Source organism: Macrobrachium nipponense, chromosome 32, assembly GCF_015104395.2.
Source record: "Macrobrachium nipponense isolate FS-2020 chromosome 32, ASM1510439v2, whole genome shotgun sequence".
Classification (NCBI taxonomy): Eukaryota; Metazoa; Arthropoda; class Malacostraca; order Decapoda; family Palaemonidae; genus Macrobrachium; species Macrobrachium nipponense.
The window spans coordinates 61,312,890-61,328,667 of record NC_061094.1 but is presented as its reverse complement, the minus strand read 5'-3'; the positions used below and the strand labels follow the sequence as shown (position 1 = coordinate 61,328,667).

Sequence of the window (15,778 nt, the reverse complement as noted above, 5' to 3'; positions counted from 1 at the left end):
TAAAATATAATTAAGACTCCCTTACTTATGCACATGGATTTTCGAAGGGATTTTATTGGTTTTGTCTGTAAACTAAGCCTTCTATTTAATTATTATTGTTATTTATTTATTTATTATTACCTATTTATTTTATTTATTTTTTGCTGTATCCAGTCCCAAATTAGGTGGTTTGCCCCAAAAATATTTGTTACTGATTAGGCTAGTGTATATACTGGTTGCATTTTTAAAAGTTGAAAGTTACTTCTTCATTTGCCAAAGTAGGGCCTTTTACCTATCACGTTTTTTAAAACTTTCCGTAAGCCCGACCCGTGAATTTCAAGCAAAAAAATAAACTCTTAAAAATTTGGGTTGTTTACACTTTACCGGGCCAGTTGCTCCCTACTTTGTTTGTTGTTGTTTTGGTATCGCGACACCCAAATCCATCCGCCACGGTAAGTAGCCTTACTGTAACCCCTGTGGTTAGCGCGCGCAGCGCAACATTACCTCTTGCCAGAACATGCCGTGCCTGCCAAGAATCTTTAAATTTGCGGATAAGGCGCGAAGCGCCGTTCCGCCACGGCCTTTCTGACAGCACACATAAATTGATAGTCTCGGATATGTAGTAGCTCCCTACTTTGTTTGTTGTTGTTTTGGTATCGCCGCCATATTGGTTTTGGTGTTCTTCCGCCGATTTCGGTCGGCGGTCGAGTGGGCCCGCTAATCTGTAAGTGCTCCAGGGTACTTATCCATGGCAGCCTAGACTATGGCAGTTGCGGTTTTTCTATGCAGTTTTACCTACTGAACAAGAATTTTAAGTAATATTTATTCGGACGACTGTAATTAACCCCCGGGGGCCAGTGCTAAACATGGCGAAATACAGTAGACGGCCCTCAATCCCTAGTAGATGTCGTATCCACGGTTACGTTCCTTACAGTCCGTGCGGACTGTTTCTGTAGAAATACCGTGACCCACCCTAGTGATTCAAGAAATAAGGATGCAATTAATTTTCTTGAGTGCCGTCACCCGACTTAGCCAGACCTTACATTCTTAAACTAACCTTGAGCGCCATGCGCTGACCTGGCTGGGAGCTTCGCTCGTCATTCACCCCCCAAGTAACACTGAATATCCTTGTTTCCCTATTCTGCATACTATCCCACATATTGTCATGTAAAATTGGTCTGTACTATGGATACATCCTAATCTAACCAAGTACACTTGATTTGACCTGACCTTGAACACTTCATTCTTTAAATCACAGTGATATTATAAGAGAAATTTCATAATGTTACTTCTGATGGGTGGAATGTAGAACAATTGTTAAGGCCATATTTTTCCCCCCCCCCCTTCACAACCAAAAGGAAAAATACTTTAGAAAAGGTTATTCGGGAATATGAAAGATACGTACTCTTGAGGCTAAAGAATGCTAATTTACTTGGATCAAAGTATAGTGTAGAAATTTCAACATTTATGTGCATTAAGTAATGCGGCTAAATGTAGTGTAATTTGCAAGTTGAATTTTTTGTAGATCTAAGTAATAGTTCTGAGTCTGGTATTTCCTTAGAAGTTTACTTTTTCTATGGTTTTTTGGTTGCTTACAAATAATTTATTATTTTTAGTTTGTAAACTAACTGTTGTTGCATACTGGCCATCCTGGAATACTATTGCTCATGCGCAGTGTTACAGGTGGACATTTGGTCAAACTTGGGCTCTGCCCCAACCAGCTAAGTAACCATGACCAACTAGGTTAGGTTAGAGTACGATGTTTAGTTTGGTTCATTTTATGATTTCCTTAGCTAATCCCTTCTTGAACATTTGTCTCCTTAATGACTTTTGCCGATCAGTCTGTTGCCATTAGAGATGGTTGAGGGATTAACACAGTAAAAATTTAGTAGGTAATTCTAAAGAATAACTGCGCACGGACTGCAAGGAACGTAACCGCGAATACAACATCCACTTGGGATTGGGGCGTCCAATGTATTTCGCCATGTTTAGTACTGGCCCCTGGGGGTTAATTACAGTCGACCGCCCAAAAATAACGGTAAATTCTTAATAAGTAACCCGAATACTATAGGAAACTGCAATTTCCAAAGAAATACCGGACGCGGAGTTATAAAGATTTACCATTTAGTAAATTTAATTTACATAGAAAATCTCTTAAAAATTAACTAAGCTACAACATTTTTTGGATTCTGAAACTAATCAATTAAGAAAGCACCTTAATGTCATATGGTTTTTCTGTCTTACAGGATGCAGGGCTTGTTACTGTTGTTGGGATTGGTGTGTGCAGCATCAGCTGCAATTCATCCATTATCGGATAAATTCATTCAGTTGCTGCAGAATGAGAAAACGACATGGAAGGTTTGTGAAAATATTTAGTATTATAATGCAGTTCTCTATTTAAACAGTTTTGTTAAACAAACAAAAATTTAAGGCATATTGCCTCTTCTGCTTATTTTGTTATTTATGTATACGTATAGTGGAGTCTGGTATGTATTTGTCAGGTTTTGCAATAATCAGTTGAATAAATAGTTAAAATAACTGTCTGCATAAGTTCTTTCATCTTCCACAAAAAGAAAGTGTTCCTTATAAAAAAAATTCATATCCTTTACAGGCAGGGAGGAACTTCAACAAGAATCTCCCGATGCGCTACTTGAAGAGTTTGATGGGCGTTCATGCAGACTCAAAGTTCCACATGTCGCCAGTTCACAAACACAAAATCCCCGAAGGCTTCAAAATCCCCAAGGAGTTTGACTCGCGCACTGCTTGGTCCATGTGCCCCACCATCAGTGAAATCAGAGACCAAGGATCTTGTGGATCATGTTGGGTAAGTTTCAGTGAGCTCGTTTATAGAGAGGCAATACCAAGGTAGTTATGTTTTCAGGCAATACCAAGGTAGTTAAGTTTTCAATTTTATTTTTTTAAGGGTGGAGGATAATTGAGAAATTTGAGGAATTGATTAACTAGGGAAGTCCTGGAATTAAATCATTGTTTAATCAAGTTTTATTTATGATAATCTCTATCCATGCTGGATTAATCCGTGCTTAAACTTGGATTTTTGCCTCATTCTAGATAACATTGGAATTAGAGTAGCATACTTGCTCTGGACTGTTTAAGCCAATTTCATAGACACCAGTTGGTTAACAACAAATTATGATTTTATTCTGTTGGTCCAATTCTTTGAAAAGTTGTCTTCTATCTATAGTACTATTTGTAATCAAAAGTAAGTACGTATACATTCCTAAACTTGCTCCTTGTTATTTGCTGATATGCTGTTTGTGGCTTTCCTGATTTCACTGGAACTTTCTAAAAACTCGCCGTACTGAGTTAAAAATATTATAAATTGAAAAATTTTAAGTACGTATTCTATAGTTATCAAATTCCCTTTTCTCTTATTCAGCAGTTGAATCCAGGACCTTTACTCATATTTATGGTTTTCTGGTTAAGTTACTTAATGAGCTTGCCAAATCAACCCTTCAGATAGTTTGAGAAAGATCCAGTTTCTTCTTGTTTTGGGTATTTAACATATGAGGGATGATTTTTTTTAACTTGGTATATATACAGTTTCTTCTTGTGTTGGGTATTTAACATATGAGGGATGATTTTTTTTAACTTGGTATATATAGTACTAATATTTCACATAGAAAACTGTAAGGTTTTACCACTTGACAGCTCTGTTAAGGTTAATTATGCATCATATTAGGATTTCTACTTCTCTTTAGAATGATGTGGCTTTGATTCCATGAATTTTTATTGAAAATAGTGTGAAATGGAGTGTACTGAAGTACGTATGTTGTGAAGTGTAAATTATTTTAATTCTGTGAAGATGAGGAAGATAGATCGTGGAACTAGATATAAAGGCAAGTTATTGAGTGGTGGGGTGTCTGAAACATTAATGACTGCCGATAATTAATTTACGTACTCGGCATATTCCATAGGGAAAGAAATTGTGTTAGTAGTTCATAAACCCTTTTGTGAGAATGAATTAAAACTTAGTAATGCCCTTGTGGTTGATTTATCTCCCTTTTTTTTTATCCCTTAATCTTCTAGGCCTTTGGAGCAGTGGAGGTGATGACCGACAGAGACTGCATTCACAGCAACGGCACAAAGAACTTCCATTATTCTGCTGAAAACCTGGTTTCCTGTTGCCATCTTTGTGGTTTTGGATGCAACGGAGGTTTCCCAGGTGCTGCTTTCCAGTATTGGGTCCACAGTGGTATCGTATCTGGAGGGGCTTTCAATTCCACCCAGGGTTGCCAACCATATGAGATTGCTCCATGCGAACATCATGTCAGTGGTCCTCGCCCCAAGTGTGCAGAAGGTGGCTCGACTCCTAAATGCCACAAAAACTGTGAGAGCAACTATGTTGTTGATTATGAGAGTGATTTGCACCATGGCAGCAAGCATTACAGCGTTGACAAAGATGAAACCCAGATTAAGTACGACATCATGACAAATGGTCCCGTTGAAGGAGCGTTTACTGTTTATGTAGATTTTCTGCACTACAAGTCTGGTGTTTATCAGCATACTCACGGATTGCCCCTTGGTGGACATGCCATTCGTGTTTTGGGTTGGGGTGAGGAGGACGGAACACCTTACTGGTTGTGCGCCAACTCCTGGAACACTGACTGGGGTGACAACGGCTACTTCAAGATTCTCCGAGGATCTGACCACTGTGGTATTGAAAGTGAAATATCAGCAGGGCTCCCAAAAGTGGAGTAGGTAAGACAAGATTACCTTTAGCAATATCACTATGAAGCAGTATGTTGCACTAAATCCAGAAAATTGTCCTTATAAGCACTTCATAATTCAACAGGAATTGGAACTATATGCTATTGATTAGTGGGTGTTATAGTTTTCATGTAAATGTTCCAAGTTTATCTTCAGATAAAATTAGAAGGATATTTTAATGAAGGTTGTCTTATAAAGGATGAAGATACTATTTTATACTCAGTGCTAATTGTTGTGGCTGTGTTTTAATGTGATTGATCAAAATTTGAAAGTATTCTTTTAGATAATTGCATTTGTGTAGTAGCTTTATCCAACCATGAAAGTATTTTTTTGTTTATTTTTTAATACTAGTTGAAAGTACTATACAGCAACATTTTAATCATTCATTAGTAGTAGTTTCACTTTTTTACTCCATGACTAAATAAATCTTGACATTTTTAAGTGTATGTCACCACACAATTGTTCATTAGTAGTAGTTTTACTTTTTTACTCCATGACTAAATAAAGTTTTTTTGCTTTTATTTATAAGTGTCACCACACAACTATATATACTCTCAGATATTAATTAGTTTCCCAAATGAGGTACATTCCAGATTTTGTCTTTGCTTTTGTTTAATTTTTTTTAAACCAAGTTATTAAAATTTTATAAATCAAAATAGTGTTTTTTATTACCATGGCAGATATTCTGTTAAAGGAAAACTGCTTTTGCACATTCAGAGAAGAGGAACCCAGGAAGGTTGTACGAGGCAAGTTTTGAGTTGATTGATGCATGAAGTCCTGCATTAAGTCAATACATCATAGTATTGTATAGTAGATGTTTTTCATTCCTTAGATTGTTATACACAATCGGAAGTATTTACAGAATACTATTTTTGTTTGGCAGTAAGTTGAAATTGTTCAAACTTTTTTTCACTTTTCTCTAATCTAAAAAATAAATTACCCATATTAGCGTGATTAAAGAAAACTTAAGACTTGCTTGGATTACTGTTTACTCTCAAGAAGTGTTAATAATGTGCAGAATTGAGTTGGTTAGCAATTTGGGATATGCAGTATTTGACAGAAACCTGAAGAAAAAAATGTTAATTTCATAAACTTAGACAAAAGCACGTGCAAACTATGATGGCCTGCCGTTTCTGGTGACAAAAGAGAAGGTACTGTTATGTTTACTATATATACACTTAATTTTATTAACTTTTTTTTTTTTTTCCTATTGAAACAGTGCCCATGTATGGTAATAACCACTCGCATGTAGCAGTTCCATTTTGGGATACAAGATCTGAATGACTTCCCCAACTCCAGCACTGGCTATGTGACACAAATTTCATACATCCATCCAATGGGATTCAGTTCATGTGTCAATCTTCAAATTAACATTTGTGATTTCATGGCATATACTGAGTAGAGTGCCTTTATCAGACCCATTCCTTTACTGGTTTTGCTGTAGTATTTCTATGTATGTACTTGGTGTTTACAGCCAGTCTGCCAACAAAATTTAAGTCTTAATGTTTGTAAACAAGAAATGTGATACTGTTACTCCAATTATGAATTAAATGGGAAGAAATGGCAAGTGGTAGGTATTCTAGGAGTGAGAAGAGATTCTTCTTCTCTTTGGATGCTTGCTTCATTAATGATGGCTCTAATACCTCTTTTCAATCCTTGCAACAGTGCAAGTATGATTTTAGAGGTCTGCCACTACTTCTGCTGCATCCTGATTTAATTCAAGATCAAATTGTTAATGAAAGTATACATTATAGTAGAAGTTATTCCTTAGTAGTGTAATTACTAATACGGACTGTACTCCTTACTAGTTACAACAATTGCCTCTTAATGTCACATGTACGTGCAGTTATGAGTAATTACTCTATAGTTCTCTTAAATACTTGTTTAGTGCAAGTTAATGATAGGAATGTATCTTGATGTGGTTTGACAATGGTGCACTAATCAATTTTTATTAGGTGTCTACTAATATCCAACTAATTTTCTTCAAAGAACCAAAATCTCGTTAGTTAGATATTATGCAGCCAATCTTTTACATTTGTACTGTAATACATGCAGGATTCACATTAAAAGTTTTCCTGGTATTGCAGCTGCAGTAAGGATAGTCTGGGAATTCATCACGGGAAAGACAGCACATTAAAGATGCTTTGCAGATTACAGCTTTGGTCCCAATGAACTGTGTAGTTTGCCTTCTATAAACCTTTGGTTTCTAAAGTGAATTTTGAGGTAAATCATGCTGATTGTAATTTTCTCATGGCTAAAATCAGGATTTGCTGCATGCCTTAAAATTATACTTTACATGCTCCTCTGGGTAGAGATGTAAGATTGGCATGTACTGTGTTTAGACTTGACCAACGAGATGGTCCACTGAACACAGTGATGTGACTGATACCTATAATGTAAATTTCATTAAGTGTTGTGGTCAGTAGTGCATGATGCTGTGACTCGTCAAAACTAATCATTAATTAGGTGATTTAGTAGAGTGCTCCCCTTCGCTTTGCTTTGCTTTGGTAGCACAATTTCTATTGTATCTTATTTCTTGATTTTTCATAGTATTTTCATAATACCTTTGACTTTTTCACTTCCACAAGACTTGAATGAACGCCTCAGCGGCGTGGTTGGTATGGTATTAGCGTTCCACCTCGGTGGTCGCGGGTTCGATTCTCTGCCATTCCATTGACGAGTGAGAGATGTGTATTTCTGGTGATAGAAGTTCACTCGACGTGGTTTGGAAATCGTGTAAAGCCGTTGGTCCAGTTGCTGAATAACCACTGGTTCCATGCAACGTAAAAAAGCACCATACAAACAAACAAAAACAAAAGACTTGAATGGCACAAAGTAAGCACAACGCGATTGTAGAATTATATACATAGAAAATTGCGATAAGGCGTTGTCCTTACACTAGTATTCCAAATGCTCCAGATATATTTTGCTGCCATTGTAGTCAGGGTGGCCAGATTTTGAAAATTGAAATATGGGACACCTAAATTGGAGAGGTAGTTGAACTATATATATATATATATATATATATATATATATATATCATATATATCTATATATATATATATATATATATATATATATATATATATATATATATATATATAACCATACCATTTCTGCCTCTGTACAATTTTTTGCTGGGCATTATGATCTTATTCCTAACACTGCTGCAGCTTAGGCTACTTGTTTATTTGATTTGTGCTGCTGTTGATCCATGCTGTTGTACATCCCTCAGTCCACTGTGCGTAATGCTAAAATATTCTAGCATATTTTGCAGTATGCACCGCTTTTGTTGTTTTGGTGGACGAGCCATTGCTTGAAATCAATGTAATTTTGCCACTGGTCTAAAAGTACATTTTCTCTTCCCTTTTTTGTTGGACTTTTTGTCGGACATGCTGCCTTGTTTAAAAAATCAAATACCAAGGACAGATTTGTTCGTTCTCGGCCCACTGCACTGTTGCCGCCTTTACCCCTTATTTTGCAAAATTTCACTAGTATATTGTAATTCTTTTTTTCAAATATTGAAAATACGGGACAAAAGGCATCCCGGGGAGGGTCGATACGGGACACGGGACAAATGTCATAAATATAGGACAATCCCGTCAAATACGGGACGTCTGGCCACCCTGATTGTAGTGTTGAAAACTCATTCCCGAATCCCCTACCTGGATGTCAAAACTTTCCCTTAAAACTATTTTGATCATTATTTTACTTACCTGGAGGAAAGCGTTCCTCCTTCAGGAGGTTGCTTAACCCTAGATATGAATCCCTGTGCCATATGGCACAGCTCCCCAGTAACTTCTGTATTTTCCGCCAAATATTTCCTACATTTCATACTCATTGGATTCAGTTGGTTGTTTGGAGCGAAGTTCAGCACATGCTGTTGATAATGTAAAGTGTGTAATTTGTTGCTGCTTTTCATCCACTCTTGGTGAGTACTCACGTATCCAAATGGCACAGCGTTTCTTAATATGACTAAATGGTGGGGAAAAAAATTACAGAAAAGGCCATTATACCCCTTGTAAATAATAAATACAATGTTTTGAGGGTGTAATATCCTTATTATGAACTTGTAGATAGTGGAACATGACTTACATGCCCAGGACTTTCTACGACATTACAGCGTGGATTGCAAGGAGTGTCAATCTAACGAGGAGATTCTAGGTATTTGTTTTATATTGGATTCAAACATTTACAGTATACTAAAAACAAAGTTATTTGAAAGAAAAAAAAGTTTTATTGCATCTACAAGCTGCATATTCACCAGAAAATATCATTATAGCTGAAAACTCATGATTTTGCTGCTGAAATGTGATTAATAAAATATGTCCAATTTTATTTATTCCAGGACCGATGTTTTTATGTATAGTTTCCAGATTGCCCAGGCTACCTGTGAGATTCTTATAAGATCCTAGTTTATATAATTATTAAGAATATCATTTTGCTCAATGACGTTTTTTTTTTTCTTTTTTCAATTTTTTGCATTCCAGTACCTGTATTGGTAAGATCATTTTTATTTCAAGTTTTTCTTTTCTAACTATCAAAGATGAATTCTATTTCGTTTAATTTTCATAAATATATAGGTCATATTTGTTCAAGAATACGTATTTACTACTTTTGTAAGTTTTTGGTATAATTAAGCATGTTTGCATTTTTTTTCCTACAATGATTCCTCATGGATACGGTTTCCAGTGTCTTTCCTAATTTATAATAAAATGAGTATCACTCTATTCAGTCACACACACACAGATATGTAGTCACAGAAACACTTCAACATTTGTAGGGCTAACAACCTCATATGTAACATCCCTAATAGTTAGAGATAAATGTATAATCATATTTTCGTTTGCAGTCCAGCACACCCATTAAGCCCGATTTCTACACAAATTATAATTATATTTCTTCAAAAATTAATTTTGGAAGACTTGCGTGCAGTATCAGCGGCAGTTGGTTTCCTCGTATTGTGTTTACTGTCCCAAGCCTGTACAGTAGTCTCCAACATGATATTGGGAGAGCTGAAAATCTGTAATTCAGGAAAAAATAATTTGAAGATTTATTTATGACAGTTTGGACCCGGAGGCGGGCATTAATATTTAGTATGCCTATGACTATCAGAATGTCTCTGCACTGTTGTGCATATGGCAAATGAATTTGCCGATTTCAAAGAGTCTCCGACAATTATCTGTAATATTATTTTTATTTGCTGATTTTTCACTTTTTAATATCCAGTTGATTCTTTGTTAGATGTTTTAAGTTAACAGCTTCGTACATAGTGGTTGCTTCTACGAAGTATGATAGTTTCAGGATTATTCGCTAGCTTCATATTCAAGTGCAAGACGTCTGTCTCCGTGTTGTTGTCGTCTGGTTGTAGTTATGAATTTACCAATGAAGAATTCAATGACTAATATTCTTTTAATTTATTTATACGTAACATTTTAATGTTCAGTTTATTCGTAAAATTTTGGCTGGCTGTTGTCTGTTTATAGTTGACAGCTTCGTAAGGAGTGTTTGCTGCTACGGAGTCTGATAGTAATAATGTTGTTCGCTAGCCTCGTGTTCGAAAGAGTAAACAATCGGTGAAGTTGTTGTCGTCTGGTTGTAGTTATGAGTTTATCGGTTCATCATGAATGAATTACTCTTTTTCGACACCTTTTCCCATGAAGCCAGTGACGTAAGTAATCTATATAGTAAGAAACGGTGATTAAGTATAAGATACAGTTATGTATATGAGGTTATGAGTGTAAAGATATGCAGGGAGAAAAGTGTCACTTTATCCATAGCCTGACCTATGGAACCGGACCGGCAGGGGTTTTTTTGTTTGGGGCCGTTAATTTTGTGAAAAATTAATGAAACGCTAAAAACTTCAAGCCTTATATATTCAGGCTGTTTGAATCTTGATTTATAGAGCAGTTAAAGTGCGTTTGGTTCTAAGCCTGCGGTAGGTAGGCCGGGCAAAATTTGTTCTGTCAACAAAATACTTCCATGATGTTAGCTACCTAGCTCTCTCAGAAACCAGAAACAATCGTAAATCGGTCTCAAAAGAAGATCGAAACTTCCCCATTAGAGATATACAATTACAAGTAGTCTTTAATGCAATTTAGGATAGGCTAGGGTAAAAAACCGCAGGGTACAGAGTGGACCATGTACGATCAGCTTGAACAATCCCAAAAAAAGTACATTACCTATAACGTGTCCTGACATCGGAGATGGGCATCAGTCGTGACTTCTTGTTGGTGAGAAACGGAGCTAAAGACCTCTACTCTCCTTTCGAAGTAAGTATTTTCTCCAAAGTTAGAAATTAAGGCCAAATTTTAAGATTTAAACAGAGGGTAGTGAAAACGGTGTCAAATGTAGTGCAAATCTCACCAAAACGCGTTCAACATTTTTACTTACAACTCAAAATATTTAGAAGATTGACGCCATCTCGATGTTTACGGAGTCGCTTGTGTCAATAAACTAACCATTTCCTGTGATAAATCCGCACACCACTTGTACCCACAGACGCTGGGGCACTTTCATCACAACAATCGGAAAACTTTCCCTCACCGAGTAAACAACTGTTTTGTAGAAGACGACGACAAAGAGTGCACTTCGATAATTTTTTAAATAAATAGTAAAACATCAATATTTTACATATTTATGATGATTAATTTGAAAATATTCGTTATTGAAGAAGTAACTCGATTCTGACTCAAATTTAAGTAATTATTTTTTGGAATTAGAACGTTCTTTTAAGTCCTGTATAATGACGTTACGACATCTTGACTTTCGTACCTATTGTACTAAATAATTGCTTTACTCAACTTTCTTGCAGAACAGTTTACCAGTTATTCATGCAGATTATCAGCTCTTCATGTAATTGGTATAATCGTAATGCGCATATATATCTTTATTATTTACTTTTAGGATACATATATGAAGATATTTTACTGCCGGATTATCGCCGTAGTGTGACGCAATCGTTTTCGGTCCCTGGGCCTCTGTTTTCGCACCATAAGAAATTATGGGGCCGAATTTGCAAATACCAGAAAGTCGTTAAAAGAGGAAAGTTAGCATTGAGGGGCATATATTTTGATTGAGATAAATACAAATTTATTCAATAGCTAGCTTGTAAAAAATACTTGATTACAAAAAACTTGATTGACAACTAAGCAGCATACCCACTATGGGTTTCAGAGACAGTGCAAGCACATTTTTGGGCAATACCTATTTCTGTAACGAACACTCGTATCAGAACGAGATTTTGCTATAGTGCATTACACCCAGTGCCGTAATTTATAAGGGTATCGTGAATCACTAATCGTAAAGAATAACGACACTTGTCCTTGTACCAAGAGACAAAAGCTCCATTATGCAGAAATGGATACAAACACGCGTATAAAGCTCCACCTACCCTCTCTCCCCCCCTCCACCGCCACCCCTTTCCTTCTTCGTTGTCCTTCGCCTTCCTTTCTCTCTCTCTCTCTCTCTCTCTCTCTCTCTTCTCTCTCTCTCTCTCTCTCTGTTGCCATTCGGTATGTGTTGACCCTCCAAACTGGGTATAAGACTACACACAAAACGTTGAAATTGGTGAAATTAGGCTATGTATTGAAGTATATATACATAAATATTAAAGCAATTTTATCATTATTGCATTACTGTGACAACTAGAATTCATGGAAACAGTTTATAATAATGAGTCGGCGTATGTGTGAAGCCTCCACTAATGTGGCATCGATGATTTTGCCATTCTTAGCATGCAAACATTAAAGGTTACATTCATTTCTGGCATACGGTTATTAAAGAAATTCAAAATGTACTAATATAGACTGAAATCAATGAAAAGTGCTAGCAAAAATAAAAAAGCAAAAAAAAAATAAAATGTATATAATTCACTTATCCGCAGTCGTTCCTGTATGGTTTTCGGCAGCCAGATGTACGAAAACGTTAGAAACATTTGATTGTATCTACTTTAGAAATATCTGTAATTTTTCGGGGTAATTTGGTTGCAAAAAAGGGATAATATACATGAATTGAATTAAAATTTTTAAATAAAGTAAATTTGAACTAAATAACGAGTAAAGTAAACAATTTAGGGAATAAAACTTTGCAGTTTCGTCGTCTGCTGTTCGTAACTGTGTTTGTGGCGCGCGCGCTTAGGAACCAGGAACAGCAACTTGTTTAAAGTGCAATGTGGAGTGAATTAAGACCAAAATGTGTATAATAACAATCAAAAAAGCACTGTGGAGTTTCAGTTGTGATGGCAGTAAGGATAAAAACCACCGATACAAGGTAAGAATGAATTCAGTTCAAACCATGACCCCGGGAATAAAAAGTTTCATACTTTCAGTAATATAGGCAACAAAATGTTGTTTTATTGTGCCGATTACAACTGCAATCTTGAGTAAGATCAATAAACGTTACATATACTATACGCTAACATTGTTCAAATGATTGCTGGAAAGGCTGGGAAAGATGATTTTCGTCACTGATCAGAACCTGTACATCCCACGGTAGCCGCCATATTGGATTTCAAAACTGCCTTGAAAACATATTTTACGAAGAGCGTCACATGCTTATTTTAGTTCGTATGGGGCTTTCATATATCACATTATGTTGACGAAACATCAATCTTTTGAATGGTATGCTTGGAGTAGTAATTGTATTCTTGTTTCACCATTTAAATATCGAGTGAATAAGACCTGTCCACCGTGATAAGGGTTGGTAGTCGCTGGTTTTTCCCCTTATCTACCGAATGATGTTTCCAGTAGCCTAGACCTGACTTAAGTCGTACATGCTAGGCTACACTTGGGTGAGGATAGTTTTGGGCAAAAATACAAAGCAGGGTTTGGGGGCGAGTGAATATCCACAGACCGCTGATTTTCAAAGGAAAAAAATATCCGCGGATTTCAAGGGGAAAAGTTTGTTAATGTGTGCTGCCAGTAAGAACGTGGTGGAACAGCGCTTTGCTCCTTTTCCGCATACCTATTTAAATATTCTTGGCAAGTTCGTTTGTTCTGTCAAGAGGCATTATATTTCGCTGTGCACGCTAGCCTCAGGGTTAAGATCAACTGGGTCTTAAATAGGAGCTGTAACTGCGTACCACAGATAGGTATGCAAACTACCCTAGGGCTGTTTTCCTCATCTTCCACCTTGGCTAGTCTTTGATGCCGAAGGAAGAAGTGCTTGGTGATGGTAGGTTTGGTAATGTATTCCCCCCCCCCCCCCCCCCCCCCCCCGCCATAACCACCAGTTAAATACGTACATTTTACCAAGTTCAGTGACCTTCTTGTGGCTTGATCTGAAGAATATTCTTATATGTAAAGCTCTAGTTTGTATACAAAGGATAATTAGTACCTAATCATTTTATAATTTTATTTTTGCTAGGAATACTTTTACATTACTAGGCTATATTACCCAACTCATTCATTTTATGCTGTGAAGTGTAGATTATCTTTCTGTAGAATGTTTCTTTGTTTTTTAATGTTCTCTTTTGTTTCTGCTTTATCACAGAAAGTACAGCTTGATTTAGTGCAGTTCCCCAGACCAGTACAAGTGACTGAGATCAGAGCCATACCACTGGGAGCAAGAGTTCAAGCTGATTTTCCTGGTGGTGTACGTCTTGGGTGAGTTACCATGTGCCTTAGGTTATGGTGTGTTCCCATGAAATATTATAGGGTTACAGAAAATGTTGGTCCCTGAAAAGATGAATTTGTAGTTTGTTCATGAAACTTACCTGACAGATATATATATAGCTGTATTTTCTGAAGTCCGACAGAATTTAAAAATTCGCGGCACACGCAGTGGGCGGCCAGGTGGTAGTACCCATTCCCGCCGCTGGGAGGCGGATATCAGGAACTATTCCCATTTTCTATTCATATTTTTTTCTGTCGCCGGTCGGTAAACAACTGTTTACAGACCTCCGCCTAGGATTTTGAAAAACTTCATTAGCCACTTAAGTATCCTAATTATTCTTTCGATTATTAACTTGGATTTGTGGCTAGGCATACGCTATCGTAAATTTTTTCATTGCATTTGATGTCTAAAGCTAGTTAGCCTAGTTTCAGACTTTGTTGTCTGCACGGTAAGGTGAGGCTACCGGAACTTTCGGTAGACACTCGCTTAGTATATATGACGTTTACATGTTTTCTTTGCATAAGGTTTTAGCTTCGGTGCCCTCAGAAGTATGGTCATATGGTCTAGTCACATTGTGGTCACGCCCCCGTTGACAGATCATCTAGAGCGCACCAGCATTACAGGTCTCTACCTCGCTGGCAACTCTAGTAACGCAGAAGCAGACTTTGGTGACAGTAATCACGAAGTCGGCTATGCTAACAGGTCAGGAACCAAGATGTATATCATCTACTTAATTTAGTTTCCCTAAAATCCTATTCTGTCTCTTCCCACCATCCGAAGGTGGGATTCAGCTATATATATATCTGTCAGGTAAGTTTCATGAACAAAATGTTATTGTTATAATACAATTAAGTTTGTTCATACTTACCTGGCAGATATATATAATTAAAGTGCCCACCCACCTCCCCTCAGGAGACAGTGGCACTGATAAAATATGAATAGAAAATGGGAATAGTTCCTGATATCCGCCTCCCAGCGGCGGGAATGGGTACTACCACCTGGCCGCCCACTGCGTGTGCCGCGAATTTTTAAATTCTGTCGGACTTCAGAAAATACAGCTATATATATATCTGCCAGGTAAGTATGAACAAACTTAATTGTATTATAACAATAACATATTTAAATCACAGTACGTATTATAATATTAATTTCCTCCATTTGTCATAAGCATACTATTACTATCACTTAAATTGCATGTTAACTGAGTAAATTAGCAGTGAGAGTGGCAAATGAAGCTGATTACATTAGAAAGCTCTTCTTCCTGAAGGTGGAATCCTCCCATTCTTTTGCTGGCTAATTCAATTTTACTTTCAAAAATACAAATTGCTTAAAAGACTATTAAAATTTTGTGCTGATGTAACACTAGTGTAGGTCATGGTTCTGAGTCAGGACAGCTTGCAACCTCAGGATAACCATGCGCCTTGTCATCTTTGTTAAACAACCAGCTATTGTGAAT

The 15,778-nt window shown here is 36.8% G+C and overlaps 2 protein-coding genes across 6 annotated transcripts in view; both read left to right on the top strand.

Annotated features, from left to right (window-relative positions):
* LOC135207547 (cathepsin B-like) overlaps positions 1–5,363 on the top strand; it is a 47,748-nt gene extending 42,385 nt beyond the window's left edge. For all 3 annotated transcript variants that reach the window (XM_064239375.1, XM_064239377.1, XM_064239376.1), the window contains exons 2-4: positions 2,226–2,337; positions 2,591–2,803; positions 4,027–5,363. In XM_064239375.1, coding sequence (XP_064095445.1) covers positions 2,226–2,337; positions 2,591–2,803; positions 4,027–4,698 — 997 coding nt within the window. In that variant the 3' untranslated portion in view covers positions 4,699–5,363. The remainder of the gene's footprint in view (positions 1–2,225; positions 2,338–2,590; positions 2,804–4,026) is intronic.
* Positions 5,364–10,222: 4,859 nt separating this feature from the next.
* LOC135207542 (protein virilizer homolog) overlaps positions 10,223–15,778 on the top strand; it is a 26,328-nt gene continuing 20,772 nt past the window's right edge. For all 3 annotated transcript variants that reach the window (XM_064239368.1, XM_064239366.1, XM_064239365.1), the window contains exons 1-2: positions 10,223–10,378; positions 14,200–14,312. In XM_064239368.1, the coding sequence (XP_064095438.1) occupies positions 10,331–10,378; positions 14,200–14,312 (161 nt within the window). In that variant the 5' untranslated portion in view covers positions 10,223–10,330. The remainder of the gene's footprint in view (positions 10,379–14,199; positions 14,313–15,778) is intronic.